This window comes from Macaca fascicularis, chromosome 4 (assembly GCF_037993035.2).
Source record: "Macaca fascicularis isolate 582-1 chromosome 4, T2T-MFA8v1.1".
NCBI lineage: Eukaryota > Metazoa > Chordata > Mammalia > Primates > Cercopithecidae > Macaca > Macaca fascicularis.
This window is the reverse complement of record NC_088378.1, coordinates 66,930,615-66,945,591: the sequence shown is the minus strand read 5'-3', so window position 1 is coordinate 66,945,591 and position 14,977 is coordinate 66,930,615. Positions and strand designations below refer to the sequence as shown.

At 48.1% G+C, this 14,977-nt stretch overlaps 1 protein-coding gene across 17 annotated transcripts in view; it reads right to left on the bottom strand.

Moving 5' to 3' along the window:
- TMEM181 (transmembrane protein 181) overlaps positions 1–14,977 on the bottom strand; it is a 109,945-nt gene that overhangs the window by 27,493 nt on the left and 67,475 nt on the right. For 13 of the 17 annotated variants that reach the window (XR_012433578.1, XR_012433577.1, XM_005552210.4 and 10 more), the window contains 4 exons: positions 4,602–4,682; positions 1,775–1,874; positions 728–858; positions 447–538 (listed from right to left, as the gene is read on the bottom strand). Coding sequence is in view for 14 of the 17 variants with exons in the window: in XM_005552210.4 (XP_005552267.2) it covers positions 447–538; positions 728–858; positions 1,775–1,874; positions 4,602–4,682 (404 nt within the window). In the remaining 3 variants the exon portion in view is untranslated. Of the gene's footprint in view, positions 1–446; positions 539–727; positions 859–1,774; positions 1,875–4,601; positions 4,683–5,882; positions 5,974–14,977 lie in introns of all 17 variants that reach the window. The other 4 variants (XM_074037347.1, XM_074037350.1, XM_074037348.1 and 1 more) reach the window with 2 other exon arrangements.

The following is a 14,977-nucleotide window of genomic DNA, read 5'->3' as shown; positions in this document are numbered from 1 at the left end:
ACCAAGTTAGATACACTGAAAGCTGATTCTTTTCTGGATGAGTTCACAAAACACATTTCGATTCCAGGCCCTTACACCCCCTTTTTTTTTTCTTTTTTGAGACAAGGTCTCACTCTGTTGCCCAGGATAGAGTGCAGTAACGCGATCTCAGCTCATTGCAACCTCTACCTCCCAGGCTCAAGCGATTCCTCCCGCCTCAGCCTCCCAGGAAGCTATGACTACAGGCGTGCACCACCACGACCAGCTAATTTTTGTATTTTTGGTAGAGATAGGGTTTCACCATGTTGCCCAGGCTGGTCTTGAACTTCTGAGCTCAAGTGATTTGCCCACGTCAGCCTCTCAAAGTGCTGAGATTACAGGCGTGAGCCACCACGCCCAGCCTGGCCTTTCCACTTTTGTCAAATGCTTTTCATGACTGACGTTTCACACATAATAGAATTACTCACGTTTGCCATATTCCTAGTGTAACAGAAGCCAACCACAATAGTCCAACAATGAAGAATTTAGGCAAATAGAAAGTTAAGCACTTTCTTTCTCCCTAAAAAGAAAAAAGTAAAAAGAAATAAAGAAAACCAAATTATTAATTGTACATAACGTGATTTTTCTATTGAGTATGGGCCTGCAGGCAGGCTTCCATAGATAAATTCCTTTCCGGGCTGTCCTCAGAGTTTGGAAGGGAGGACACAGTCTGGAACCTCCCCCAGCAGTGCGGAGAGCTGCGGCTCACCTGGACGCGAATCCCATGGTACACGCACAGCCAGAAGAGCAGCAGGGCGCACAGGAACATGGACTGAAAAAGGTCGTCCAGCATCCCCGGAAGCCAGCTGTTGACCAGGAAGGAGAGGGGGAAGAACGGATCTGGAACACAAAGGGCAGAAATGCATGAGGAGAACAAGGCCCGCAAGCACCTGGCAGAGAGCACCCCAACCCTCTGCGCGGTCAGCACCTAGCAGAGAGCACCCCATCCCTCTGCGGAGTCCGAGCTCACTACCAGCTTTTCTCCCTGGTCAGAGCCAAAGGAAAGGTAGTGAACCAATGGCTATTTTGTCTTCCAAAACACCTAAAAGCCACTGAACAGATTGCTGCACTGATCGTGACAGGGCACCGTATGCCGCTACCATTAGCTCCTCCCGGAGCCTAGGAGTTCCGACTGCGGCAGCTCAGGAAGCAAACACTTTTGGAGCAGGAAAAGAGGAACAGCCAGCCACGTCTGGCCACCTTGAGCCAAGTTCCAGGACTGCTGTGTCTGTAGCACATCCAAGTTTTAACTACCAAACAGCCGCCTATTTGTTAGAGAGCCAGGCATCTGCCCCAGCTCGGTGGAACATGGCTCCTGGGGCGCCAGGGAGCACACGGCTACATGTTCCTTCTGGGGCTCCCTACAGGCTCTTCTGGGCCTAGGCCATCTCCCAGATGCCTTCCCGCTTTACTTCTTTGTTGTTTTGTTTTAAGAGACAGGGTCTTGCTGTTACCCAGGCTGGAGTGCAGTGGTGCCATCATGACTCACTGCAGCCTCAGACTCCTGGGCTCAAGCAATCCTCCCACCTCAGCCTCCCACGTAGTTGGGACCACAGGCACGCACCACCGTGCCCAGCTAATTTTATTTTTTGTAGAGTCTCGCTATGTTACCCAGGCTGTTGTTAAACTCCTGGCTTCAAGCAATCCTCCTGCCCCAGCCTCTCAAAGTGCTGGGATGACAGGCACAACCCTGCACCTGGCCTCCAGCTTTACGTGTTAAAGGGGAAAGTTCCTAAGTAAAAATGGAACTACCCACCATTGTAAAGCAGCAGCAGAGGCAGGAGAACAGACATCCACTTCTGCTCGATGCCCCAGTCTCTCATGGAAAATTTCCGGAGGGAATGCGCAAACAGGCACTGCAAACCAAATCAGGCCTCCAGTTACTGCCTTTGCTCGAAGCCTTTGCTCACACCTTGCTTGCAGCCTTTGCTTACACCTTGCTCTTACAGCCCTTGCTCACACCTTGCCCGCAGGGTTTGCTCACACCTTGCCTGCATACCAGGTTGTCTTCTCTAATCAATGGTCTAGGTGCCCCATTAAGATCCACTGCCTTAAGCAGACAATTGAATTGCCTTAAGTAGACAATTCAAGCCCTGGCTGAATTGTCTACTGTGTCCTGGAGACCATCAGTGACAACCAAGACAAGGTTGTTACTTTCTGCAGAGAAGCAACAGCTAAGACAGGTTCCTAGCTGTCCTCATAGGAGCAGGAGAGGAGGAGGAACGTAATCCCTGCAATAGGGAAGAGCACCTGCCCCCTCACCTCCACCGGTGAGGAAAACAAGGCCCACTTCCATTGGGCCTGCTCCAGAGAGCCCGCACTCAGAAGGACCCACCCAGGACACAGGCCACATCCGTGGGTGTGACAGGAGCCTCAAGTTCCCGGCAGTGCAAATGCTACAGATGGCAGCAGCTTCCAAGATGGTGCCAGGGCTCACCCACGCAAAGCCAAGAGAATGTAGGAGTCTCGTAACAATGGTCAGAGGATGCGTTTCTTTTCAAACACCTCCCTGCAGAAAGTGTGTTAGGCCTGTGGAAGAAGTTTCTTTAAACTACTTCAAAACATTACATAACTTATAATTTTTAGGCCAGGGTTTTGTTGTTGATTTGTTTTCTTATAATCTGATATAAGCCAGTAGTTTTCTAGGCAATGTGGATTTCCTTGCCTAGGGACCATCTTCCCTCTTTTTTTTTTTTTTTTTTTTTTTTGAGACGGAGTCTTGCTCTGTAGCCCGGGCTGGAGTGCAGTGGCCGGATCTCAGCTCACTGCAAGCTCCGCCTCCCGGGTTTACGCCATTCTCCTGCCTCAGCCTCCGGAGTAGTTGGGACTACAGGCGCCCGCCACCTCGCCCGGCTAGTTTTTTGTATTTTTAGTAGAGACGGGGTTTCACGGTGTTAGCCAGGATGGTCTCGATCTCCTGACCTCGTGATCCGCCCGTCTCGGCCTCCCAAAGTGCTGGGATTACAGGCTTGAGCCACCGTGCCCGGCCTCTTCCCTCTTTTTAAGAACATACTTAGGGCCCTGAGTAATAAATAGCTCTTTGGGCTCAAGAGTGTGGCAGCAGAATCTCAGGGCATCAGAGAGCCTTTGAGAAGAAGCAAGAGTTTGACTATCCAGACACAATTACCAGCTTTCCACTTTCATTTACGAAGCTCACTGGGGGAGCCCTGGGATCCTGGAGGCCCTGGGCTGGGCCTGACTACAACCTCCAGCTCCCTGTGGCTCCAGCACCCACGCCCTTCCCTCCAGCTCCCTGTGGCCCCAGCACCCACGCCCTTCCCTCCAGCTCCCTGTGGCCCCAGCACCCACACCCTTCCCTCCAGCTCCCTGTGATTCTAGCACCCACGCCCTTCCCTCCAGCTCCCTGTGGCTCTAGAACCCACACCCTTCCCTCCAGCTCCCTGTGGCTCCAGCACCCACACCCTTCCCTCCAGCTCCCTGTGGCTCCAGCACCCACGCCCTTCCCTCCAGCTCCCTGTGGCTCCAGCACCCACGCCCTTCCCTCCAGCTCCCTGTGGCTCCAGCACCCACGCCCTTCCCTCCAGCTCCCTGTGGCTCCAGCACCCACGCCCTTCCCTCCAGCTCCCTGTGGCTCCAGCACCCACGCCCTTCCCTCCAGCTCCCTGTGGCTCTAGCACCCACGCCCTTCCCTCCAGCTCCCTGTGGCTCCAGCACTCACGCCCTTCCCTCCAGCTCCCTGTGGTTCTAGCACCCACGCCCTTCCCTCCAGCTCCCTGTGGCTCCAGCACCCACGCCCTTCCCTCCAGCTTCCTGTGGTTCTAGCACCCACACCCTTCGCTCCAGCAGAGCATCTGCTCACAGGTGCACACACCTGTGTCTTTCCATGCACAGTTACTCTGAGAAATACCAAGTGTTCCTGGGTGGACACATTTTCTAAATGTCACCTCCCCACCATCCTGCACCAGGACAAGCAGTTGATGAGGGCAGAACGCCATGCTTCAGGCGGCGACAGATCACTACATGAAGCACACCTTCCCTTCCTCCAATTTACCAATTCTCATCTTCACAGACTGGGGCTCTGGGGGGCTCCCTTGGGTTTCTCAGGGTAAGCATTTCCCCCAAAGCTACTGTGGGCTCGTGGACAGAAACCTCAGATCCCAAACGAGCCCAACGCCTGCATTCCCAAAACACTTCTCTTTGGCCTTATTCCTGAAAATGCCCAAAAACACAAAGGACTGGTACAACTATAAAAATATAAAATATAAAAACCCAAGAGCATGCTGCATCTGCACTCAGAGAAGCTCACTCAAATAAGGCAGACTTCCTTCCATACACATGAAATGGCACTTCTCACCACACATGATGAACATTTACTTAAAACTCGGTGATGTGTAATGACTCCTGCACTCTACAGAAATCCTGAATACAGGATACCACATCATTCTTTCTCGCATGACAGCATCTTGGCAGACACACAGAGTAGTAATATCAGCACAGCCCACTGGATGGAGCATCTGAGTTCAGATCAATCTCCATGTGGCTTGCACCAAAGATCGTAACTGCATCAACCAGCTTCTTCCTGGCTGGGATCTGCCGTGCTGTGTCAGGCGAATGGTACTCACAGTGACGATGAAGGTGAGCACCACAAAGAAAAACCGGAACCAGATTTCCAACTGGGAGAAGGCAGGGTTATAAGTCTTCCACTAAAATAGAAAGTGAGGAAAATGATTTGAAAAAAATATATGTGCATCTAAGAGAAAATACATAAGATTACTAATAGTTATCTCTAGATATGAGACTATATATATATACACACACACACACACACACACACATTTTTTTTGGGGGGGATGGAGTCTCACTCTGTCGCCCAGGCTGGAGTGAAGAGGCGCAATCTTGGCTCACTGCAACCTCCGCCTCCCAGGTTCAAGCACTTCTCCTGCCTCAGCCTCCTGAGTAGCTGGGATTACAGGTGCCTGACACCATGCAGGTTAAATTTTTACATTTAGTACAGTTTTACTTTTTTATCAAAGGACACAGATATAAAAAATCTTAATTACCAAGAATAAAAAATAATTTCAAATGGTGTTATATGGATGATAAATCTGACAAATTATTTTATAATCATAAGAGCATTTGCATCTTAAGTCTCATGTCAAAAATCAACCTTGTCAATCTCTTTATTAGAAAGTCATACTTTCCATCAAAAGAAAGTTTTAAAAGATGCAAAAGTGCGACTAGAATGTTGTAACAAAGTTTAAGTAAAACCTTTAAGTATGAATGTGAAAGCAGAAGAGTGAGTTGCAGTTGAAGGAGTCCGTTCTCATGCTGACCAGGAAGTCCCAGGTGTGCCAAGTGTGCACTGCTGGAGCCGAGGACAGGACACTGCTGCTGACAGCAGGGCAGAGGCCAGCCACCCGCCAACCTAAGCACGAGCCAGGTCCATAACCAGACCCCAGAAAACTGCGCTCACAGGGCCAGTGAGCCTCATCATTCTGATGCATTGAATTCAAGTCATCTGAGCAATTTAAAAAATCTACTTCAGTACAGATAGAGTCACAGATGCTAGATTTACCTATTACACACACACACATACACACGCACACACGCATGCATGCACAAGGATGATTTAAGACACTGGACCTGAGGAAGTCATGAAGGGTAGTAACCTCTGACTGATGGCAAACAATAAGGGGTGCCCCTGGTGGCCCCACATCATGGAGGGGAACCCAGGCAGAGCCATGGCTGGGAGTCCAGGGAGACAGGGCTGGCCTGAATCCACAGGACAGAGTGCTGGAAAAGAGAGCTGTACAGAAAAAGAACGAAGCTCCCAAAAAGCCAGTGCCTGGCACCCACAGAGCCAGTCATGGTACCTGTTCCCACAAGACAGAGACGAAACTCACCATCAAAGGACACTGGGTAGCATATGCTGAATGCTTTTGCCTCAGTGGTAGGAAAAAATTAGCGTCAGACTTCATGCTGCTTTGGCCCCACCTAGCAATGTTGAAAAGCAAGGCCAGAAAAGATCAAACCATTTCCAAGGAAATTAACAACGTCCCAGAACAAAGCTCAGGGATATTTATAAGATATCAAACCTAGCAATCAATAATGTCTGGCATTGAACTGAAAGTACCAGACACACCAAAAAGCAGGAAAATACAAACCATATGAGGAAAAAACCAACCAATCAAAACTGGTCCAGAAATCACAGATGACAAAATTAGCAGATAAGGAAATCAAGCAGCTAGATGAAAGATTCTTGTGTTAAATAAAGACTTGGAAGATGATCAACAGATGAGACACTACAGAGATTGGTAAATGTGAAGGCACAGCAATAGAAGCTATCTAAAATAAAACTAAAAAAAAAAAAAAAACCTGAAAAAAATGAACAGAGAGCATCAGGAGCTTTGGACAACTTCAAGTGGCCTAATACAGGGGTCCCCAGCCCCCAGGCCAGAGACCAGTACTGGCCACGTGGCCTGTTAGCAACCGGGCCGTACAGCAGCAGGTGAGCAATGGGCCAGCAAGCATTACCGCCTGAGCTCCACCTGTCAAATTGTCCAGGGCATTAGATTCTCATAGAAGCACGAACCTGCTGTGAACAGTGCAGGGGAGGGATCTAGGCTGCTTACTCCTTATGAGAATCTAATGATAAATGTAATGCACTTGGGTCTTCCCAAAATCATCCCCAACCAACCCGGTCCATGGAAAAATTGTCTTCCATGAAACCAGTCCCCAATGCCAAAAAGGTTGGGGACCAGTGGCCTAATTTGGGGTCCCTGAATTTGGAAAGTCAGGGGACCAGAAAGACAAAAAAAGTATTTGAAGAGATAATGGCCAAAATGTTTCCAATTTGATGAAAACTATCAACTCACAAATCCAAGCAGCTCAATGGACCCCAAGCACAAGTAATGAGGAAAAGTACAAGCGGCACCCTAAGAGAAAAATCTTCAAAGGGGCTGGGAGAGGGAAGAACAAAGAACATTATTACAAGAAAACCAAGATAAGGACAAAGATAAGGTGGACATCAGATTTCTTGTCAGAAAAATGCAAGCCAGAAGACAGTGACCAACATTTTCTAAGCATGTGAATTAGGCCAGACGCGGTGGCTCACGCCTGTAATCCCAACACTTTGGGAGGCCGAGGTAGGAGGATAGTTTGAGGCCAGGAGTTTGAGACTAGCCTGGTCAACACAGCAAGACCCTGTCTCTACAAAAATGAATAATAAAAAAACTAGCCAGCATGGTGGCGTGTGCCTGTAGTCACAGCTACTCAGGAGGCAGAGGTCAGGGTCAGTGAGCTATGATCACATCACTACACTCCAACCTAGGTGACAGAGCAAGATCCCATCTCAAAAAAAAAAAAAGTACATAGATTAAAACCACAATGTAAAACCATTAAATACCATTATACACCTACGACAACAGCCAAAATTGAAAAGACTGACCATACCCAGCGTTGATGGGATACGAAGTAACTGAAACCCTCATAGGCTACTGGTGTAACATAAAATAACACAACCACTCTGCAAAACAGTTTGTGAGTTTCTTAACCGCATGGCCCAACCATTCTATTTCTAGCATTTATCCATGAGAAATGAAAGCATATGTCCACACAAAGATTTATACACAGATGTTCACTGCTGCTTTCTTTGTAACAGCCCCAAACTGGAAGCACTTCAAATGTCCATCAACAGATGAATGAATAAACAATTTGTTACATTTATACTAGAATATCACTATGGACACACTCATCATTGATCAAGCTCAAAATAATTTTGCTACATGAAACAATTCAAACATACTGGAGTATATATTGTATAATGCCAGTTACATAAAATTCTAAAAAAAAATGCAAATAAGTGGTGTTGTGAAAACAGATCAGTGACTTCCCAGGGATGGGAAAGGACAGGAGGAAGGGGCACAAGAAGATGTTTAGGGATGATGGCTGGTGAGGGGATGCTTATGATCTTATTTGTGGGAACGGTTTCCCAGGTTTCACTGTGTGTCAACTATACCTCAATATAGCTGCCAAACAAAAACCAACCACTAACAATAGATGGTAATGGGGAAGTGGAGATCACAGTGATTCAGGTTCAAATTCCAGCTCTTCCCATTACTAGTTGGGCAAATGACTTAATCTCATGAAACCTCATTTCCTCCATAAAATGGGGATGCTAGTAACCTACTTACCTACTTAACGTAATTATTGTAGCCTTTTAGCCTTGTTTTTATTTTTATTTTTTTATTTTTATTTTTTGAGACAGAGTCTTGCTCTGTTGCCCAGCCTGGGCTGCAGTGGCAGGATCTCAGCTCACTGCAACCTCTGCCTCCCAGGTTCAAGTGATTCTCCTGCCTCAGCCTCCCGAGCAGCTGAGACTATAGGAGCGCGCCACCACTCTCATCTAATTTTTGTATTTTTAGTCGAGATGGGGTTTCATCATATTGGCCAGGCTGGTCTTGAACTCCTGACCTTGTGATCCACCTGTGTCAGCCTCCCAAAGTGCTGGGATTACAGGCAGGAGCCACTGCACCTGGCCCTCTCCTGGGTTCAAGCGATTCTCCTGTTTCAGCTTCCTGAGTAGCCGGGATTACAGGCATGTGCCACCACGTCCGGCTAATTTTGTATTTTTCGCAGAGACAAAGTTTCACTATGTTGGTCAGGCTGGTCTCGAACTCCTGACCTCAGGTGATCTGCCAGCCTCGGCCTCCCAAAGTGCTGCGATTACAGGCGTGAGCTACCACACCCAGCCTATCATAGCATTTTAATGAGATGATGCGTATTAAAAGCTAAGCACAGCCGGGCGCGGTGGCTCACGCCTGTAATCCCAGCACTTTGGGAGGCCGAGGCGGGCGGATCACAAGGTCAGGAGATCGAGACCACGGTGAAACCCCGTCTCTACTAAAAATACAAAAAATTAGCCGGGCGCGGTTGTGGGCGCCTGTAGTCCCAGCTACTCGGGAGGCTGAGGCAGGAGAATGGCGTGAACCCGGGAGGCGGAGCTTGCAGTGAGCCGAGATCCGGCCACTATACTCCAGCCTGGGCGACAGAGCGAGACTCCGTCTCAAAAAAAAAAAAAAAAAAAAAAAAAAAAAGCTAAGCACAATGCCCAGCAAACAGCAAAGGTTCAGTAAACAACAGTTACTACTATAAATCCAAAACATCATATAACTATTAGGATTATTGCTACGGCATTTAAATATTATAACAGTATTATATCATTTATAGGATGATCAAAGTAGTGACTTGAGCATTTGGGGGAAGTGTTGATATAAATGTAATATTCAGATTAAAAACGTTTACTACACATAATATTCAGATTAAAAACGTTTACTACATGTCTTAGTTGAACAAACATACCCTAAGGCACAGTCAAGAAGAGAAAAAAAAAAAGAATTGCTACCATCAGAAAAAAACACAAACTTTGCTTAAAATAACAGGCCCGAAAGGTTGGGTGGCTGTTTTTACTCTCAAGGAACCGTAACTCTTAAAAAAATAACCTCAGACTCCCCTGGAGGAGGGGGATTCTAGCTTAAGATTCTATTAGAGCAACAGAAAATAATCAACTCACTCTCATTAAAAATTAACACTAGGGTTGGATGCGGTGGCTCACACCTGTAATCCCAGCACTTTGGAAGGCTTAGGTGGGTGGATCACCTGAGGTCAGGAGTTTGAGACCAGCCTGGGCAACATGGCGAAACCCCAACTCTACTAAAAATACAAAAATTAGCCAGGCGTGGTGGTGCATGCCTGTAATCCCAGCTACTTGGGAAGATGAGCCAGGGAGAACTGCTTGAATACGGGAGGCTTGGGAAGATGAGGCAGGGAGAACTGCTTGAATACGGGAGGTGAAGGTTGCAGTGAGCCAAGATTGCACCACTGCACTCTAGCCTGGGTGACAGAGCAAGACTCCATCTCCAAAAAACAAAAAAGAAAAAAAACATTAACACTAGGCTGGGCATGGTGGCTCACGCCTATAATCCCAGCCCTTTGGGAGGCCAAGGCAGACGGATCACCTGAGGTCAGGAGTTCGAGACCAGCCTGATCAACATGGTGAAACCCCATCTCTACTAAAAATAGAGACATGGTGTTGCATGTCTGTAATCCCAGGTACTCTTGAGGCAGGAGAATCGCTTGAACCCAGGAGGCAGCGGTTGCAATGAGCCGAGACTGCATTGCATTCCAGCCTGGGCAAAAGAGCAAAACTCCATCTCAAAAACAAAAACAAAAAAATTAACACTAGAAAACAATGCTTTATTCAATAAATGTAGCTAATCTAAAACATGCATTTTAGTTCTAAAATGTGAGCTAATGAGAGAGCACACTTTGGTCCAGCTTTCAAACAAGACCCTGCGCATCAAGCCTGCTATGTGCCCTGAAGGAGGCAGGCGGCGCCCGTCATCACATTCCATCCGGGCTTCCTTCTTCCTGTCATGCGTCCCCATCCTCCTGGTTCTGGGAAAAGCTGTTTTCACATATGCTGACTCTCTGGGAGGCCAAGCAGCCAAGCAGAATCACCTGTGTGCTCCTCCTGGGCCAGCCCAGCTGACAGCTCAATCCGATATGCATTTGTGCCAAGGGCTTGAAAGACTGTGTCTTCCCAAGCAAACTGCAGGAAGCCCCGAGAGTAGGGCCTTGGCCCCTCCATGACACACAGCGGCCTCCAGGTGCGCTGGATCCCGTGAGCTGGGGCCAGAAGGTCCACAGGGAGCAAGCCCAGCCAGCGCCGCACAGGTGTCCAAGCAGAGGTCATCCCGTCCCGTCCTGTGGGCACTGTCAGGTCCACTGTGTGGACCCAACTCTAGGGAACTGGGTTTGGGGGTTTTGTTTGTTCTGTGTTTATTTTTAAACCTCCAAATACATTTTTTGAAATTAAAACGTAAAATAAGTAAAATGAAATAAAAAGTACAGTTCCCAGAAAATACCCTGGCTTAGACATTCCCTTTGAAATCTGAAGCACTGTCACTTGGTACTCAAGCTTTGATGTCAAGGTCCCTTTGGCATCACAAAGCTGCTGTCTTTGTCCTTTCAGAGCCAGAACTTGCCCTGTGACGCCACGAAGTTACCTTTAGAACAAGTGCCCACACCATACCCTGGGCCACTCCTCCCCGATTACATCTCCTATGCGCCCATCCATCCATCCACATCTGCTGAGCACAACCTTGTCCTCCGTGCAAGCACGGGTGATGTCAAATCCCATGCAGCACGAAATAAGTGAGTTTAACAAAAATGTGACCAGTAAAAGGCTTCCAGGAGCTGACTGGCTCTTTGGTGCAGAACAAACGTTTCCTCACATCCTCAGAGTCCTCTGAATGGACAACCACAGAAACAGACGCAGTGAGGGACGTGTCACAGTTACCTGTGCAGCACCCAGCAAAGTGCCGGGGCTGGGGGCCCGGCTTCAGATTCACAGCCTCGGTGCCCATGTTTTAAAACAACACGAAATGGCCGGGCACGGTGGCTCATGCCTGTAATCCCAGTACTTTGGGAGGCCAAGGCGGGCGGATCACGAGGTCAGGAGATCGAGACCATCTTGGCTAACATGGTGAAACCCTGTCTCTGTTAAAATACAAAAAATTGCCGGGCGCGGTGGCTCAAGCCTGTAATCCCAGCACTTTGGGAGGCCGAGTCGGGCGGATCACGAGGTCAGGAGATCGAGAACATCCTGGCTAACACGGTGAAACCCCGTCTCTACTAAAAATACAAAAAACTAGCCGGGCGAGGTGGCGGGCGCCTGTAGTCCCAGCTACTCGGGAGGCTGAGGCAGGAGAATGGCGTAAACCCGGGGGGTGGAGCTTGCAGTGAGCTGAGATCCGGCCACTGCACTCCAGCCTGGGCGACAGAACGAGACTCCGTCTAAAAAAAAAAAAAAAAAAAAAAAATACAAAAAATTAGCCAGGCGCAGTGGCAGTCGCCTGTAGTCCCAGCTACTCGGGAGGCTGAGGCAGGAGAATGGCGTGAACCTGGCAGGTGGAGCTTGCAGTGAACCAAGATAGCACCACTGCACTCCAGCCAGGGCGACAAACAAAACAAAACAAAACAAAACAAAACAAAACATGAAATGCACTGTCCAGGAATACTGGGGGGCTGGAAATGAGAACGATGTAGCTAGCGCAGGTCCGAGAAGCCAAGCAGCACTCAAGACAGCATAGTAAGCACAGGTCCAAGAAGCCAGGCGACACTCAGGAAAGCACAGTTAGCACAGGTCCAAGAAGCCGGGTGGCACTCAGGGAAGTACAGTAAGCACAAGTCCGAGAAGCCGGGCAACACTCAGGAAAGCATGGCCTGGCGCTCTCCTCTCAGTTTTCCTGGGAAACCACAGGGCGCCCCCAGGGAACAGCCTGAAGGACTCCGGAACGTGAGCTGCTGTTTTCATCTCACGCACCAGTCAAAGGTCATGGCTTAGAGGAAAATGGAGGAAATGAGACGTGAACAGCTGGCCACAGAGTGTCACTCAAAAGTCAGCCGGAAAAACAATCAAAGGAAAAAATGCCCAGAGTAACCAAGAGGACCCAGGGTGCTGAGGATGACGCCTGTGACGTGCCCAGAGAAGGTGCCTGCAAAATCTCAGGAGAAGAGAACAAAAAAGTGAGTACAAGTGATTTTTGTGGTGTCAAAGGTCACTGCATATACAGAGCATGGCCGATGAAACCACCTTTACAAAATACACAGGAGGTAAGCATCATCCCACAAGTGCCAGTGAGATCTAGTGAGTGGTCTCATGGCCTGAACGTGGCAATGGGTGTGGGCACGATGTACTCCGAAGAGTAAGAGCTGATAACAAGAGGGATAGAGAGAAAGATCACCACTTGGTACAGTTTGAATTTGTCCCTCCAAAATTCATGTTTAAACTTAGCCCCCATTATGGTGGTACTGTGAGGTGGAGAATTCGGGAAAGTGATTATGTCATAAGGACTCTGCCCTCATGAATGGATTTGCACTTTATAAAAGGGATAGAGGGGTGCAGTGCAGTGGCTCATACCTGTAATCCCAACACTTTTGGAGGCTGAGGTGCGAGGATTGCTTGAGCCCAGGAGTTCGAGCCTGGGCAACACAGTGAGACCTTGTCTAGCCCTCCACAACTGTAAGGAATAAATCTCTATTATTTATAAATTACCCGGTGTGTGGTGTACAGTTACAGCAGCATAAACTAAGATACCATTCTACTTCAAAAAGATAAACATTTAAGTAGAAACCAGTGAACCAAATGTTCATGGAAAATGGGGTTGAGAACAAAAGGAGAGAGAAATCAGCTTCTTGAGTTAAAGGGAGATGGCATCGACAACAGTGCCAGATGGAAGACACAGCCCACACGACAGGCTCAGGCAGGAAAGGGCCATCGACCATCTAGACATCTGCTCAGCACAGACACCTTCCACTGAAAACAGAGCCTCATCTGAACATGCTGGATGCATGGTGACAATTTTCTCTCAGTACATTAGGGAAATGATACGGTTTAGCTGTGCCCCCACCCAAATCTCAACTTGAATTATATCTCCCAGAATTCCCATGTGTTGTGGGAGGGACCCGGGAGAGGTCATTAAATCATGGGGGCCAGCCTTTCCCGTGCTATTCTCGTGATAGTGCGTAAGTCTCATGAGATCTGATTGGTTTATCAGGGGTTTCCACTTTTGCTTCTTCCTCATTTTCTCTTGGTGCTGCCATGTAAAAAGAGCCTTTCGCCTCCCGCCATGATTCTGAGGCCTCCACAGCCATGTGGAACTCTACATCCAATTAAACGCCTTTTTCTTCCCAGTCTTGAGTATGTCTTTGTCAGCAGTATGAAAACTGACTAATACAGGAAGCAACCAGGGTCATTTTTACCCTGAATTTGATTGTCATCAACAAGGAAGAGCTGGTTAGTGAAACAAACAGTGGCACCAAGGGAAGGTGTCCGTGTGGTCCTGGTACTCTTTCATCAGAGCCAAGGGCACCACCAGGCTCAGTGAAATGGAGCCCTGACTCCAGCAACGCAGAACTCAGAACTCCAAAGGCCAAAGATTTCCCAAAGAAATGCCAAACAAAAGCAACAGAAACTCTCAAAGGTTAACTGTGTCAGTATGGCCAGCCACACACAGTACTGCTGAAGAAGCAAGAGCTGTCTCAAGAAACATGCGGCCACACTGGCAGCAGCTCCAATTTGTCAGGCACACCGTATACCATTAAGTTCCTACTGAAGGTAACGTGTATTAAGTGTTGGACAGGTATCGGGCAGGCGCGGTGGCTCACACCTGCACTTTGGGAGGCCGAGGCAAGCAGATCACAAGGTCAGGAGATCAAGACCATCCTGGCTAACACGGTGAAACCCCATCTCTACTAAAAAAACAAAAAATTAGCTGGGCACGGTGGCAGGAGCCTGTAGTACCAGCTACCCGGGAGGCTGAGGCAGGAGAATGGCGTGAACTCAGGAGGCGGAGCTTGCAGTGAGCCGAGATCACGCCACTGCATTCCAGCCTGGGGACAGAGCGAGACTCCGTCTCAAAAAAAAAAAAAAAAGAAAAAGAAAAAAGAATTGGACAGGTAACCTAAATTACAGTTCAATGAACGTCACAAATTGAACACACCTGTGTAAATGGTACTCTGACCAGGACACAGAACATCGCCAGCAGCCCAGAAGCCCCTCCCTTGATGCTCCCTTCCAGCCACTAACCTACCCAAGAGGTACACTAACCCTGATTGAACAGCGTCAGTTAGTTTCGCCTGTTTTTGTAATTTATATAAATGAAATCATACGCTCTGTACTGTTTTGTATTTAGCTTATTTCATTCAACATTATGCTTCAGAAAGTCCTCCATAACATTACGTGAAGCTGTGAAAGTTCATTCTCCTTGCTGTATAGTATTCCATTATGCAAATATAGCAGAATTTATGTACTCATTTTGCTGCTAGTATACAGTTTACAGTTTGGCTATTAAGAATTATGCTGCTGTGAATATCTAAATACATGTCTTTCGGTCAATATACATACGCATTTCTGCTGTATCAGTTTACATGCTCC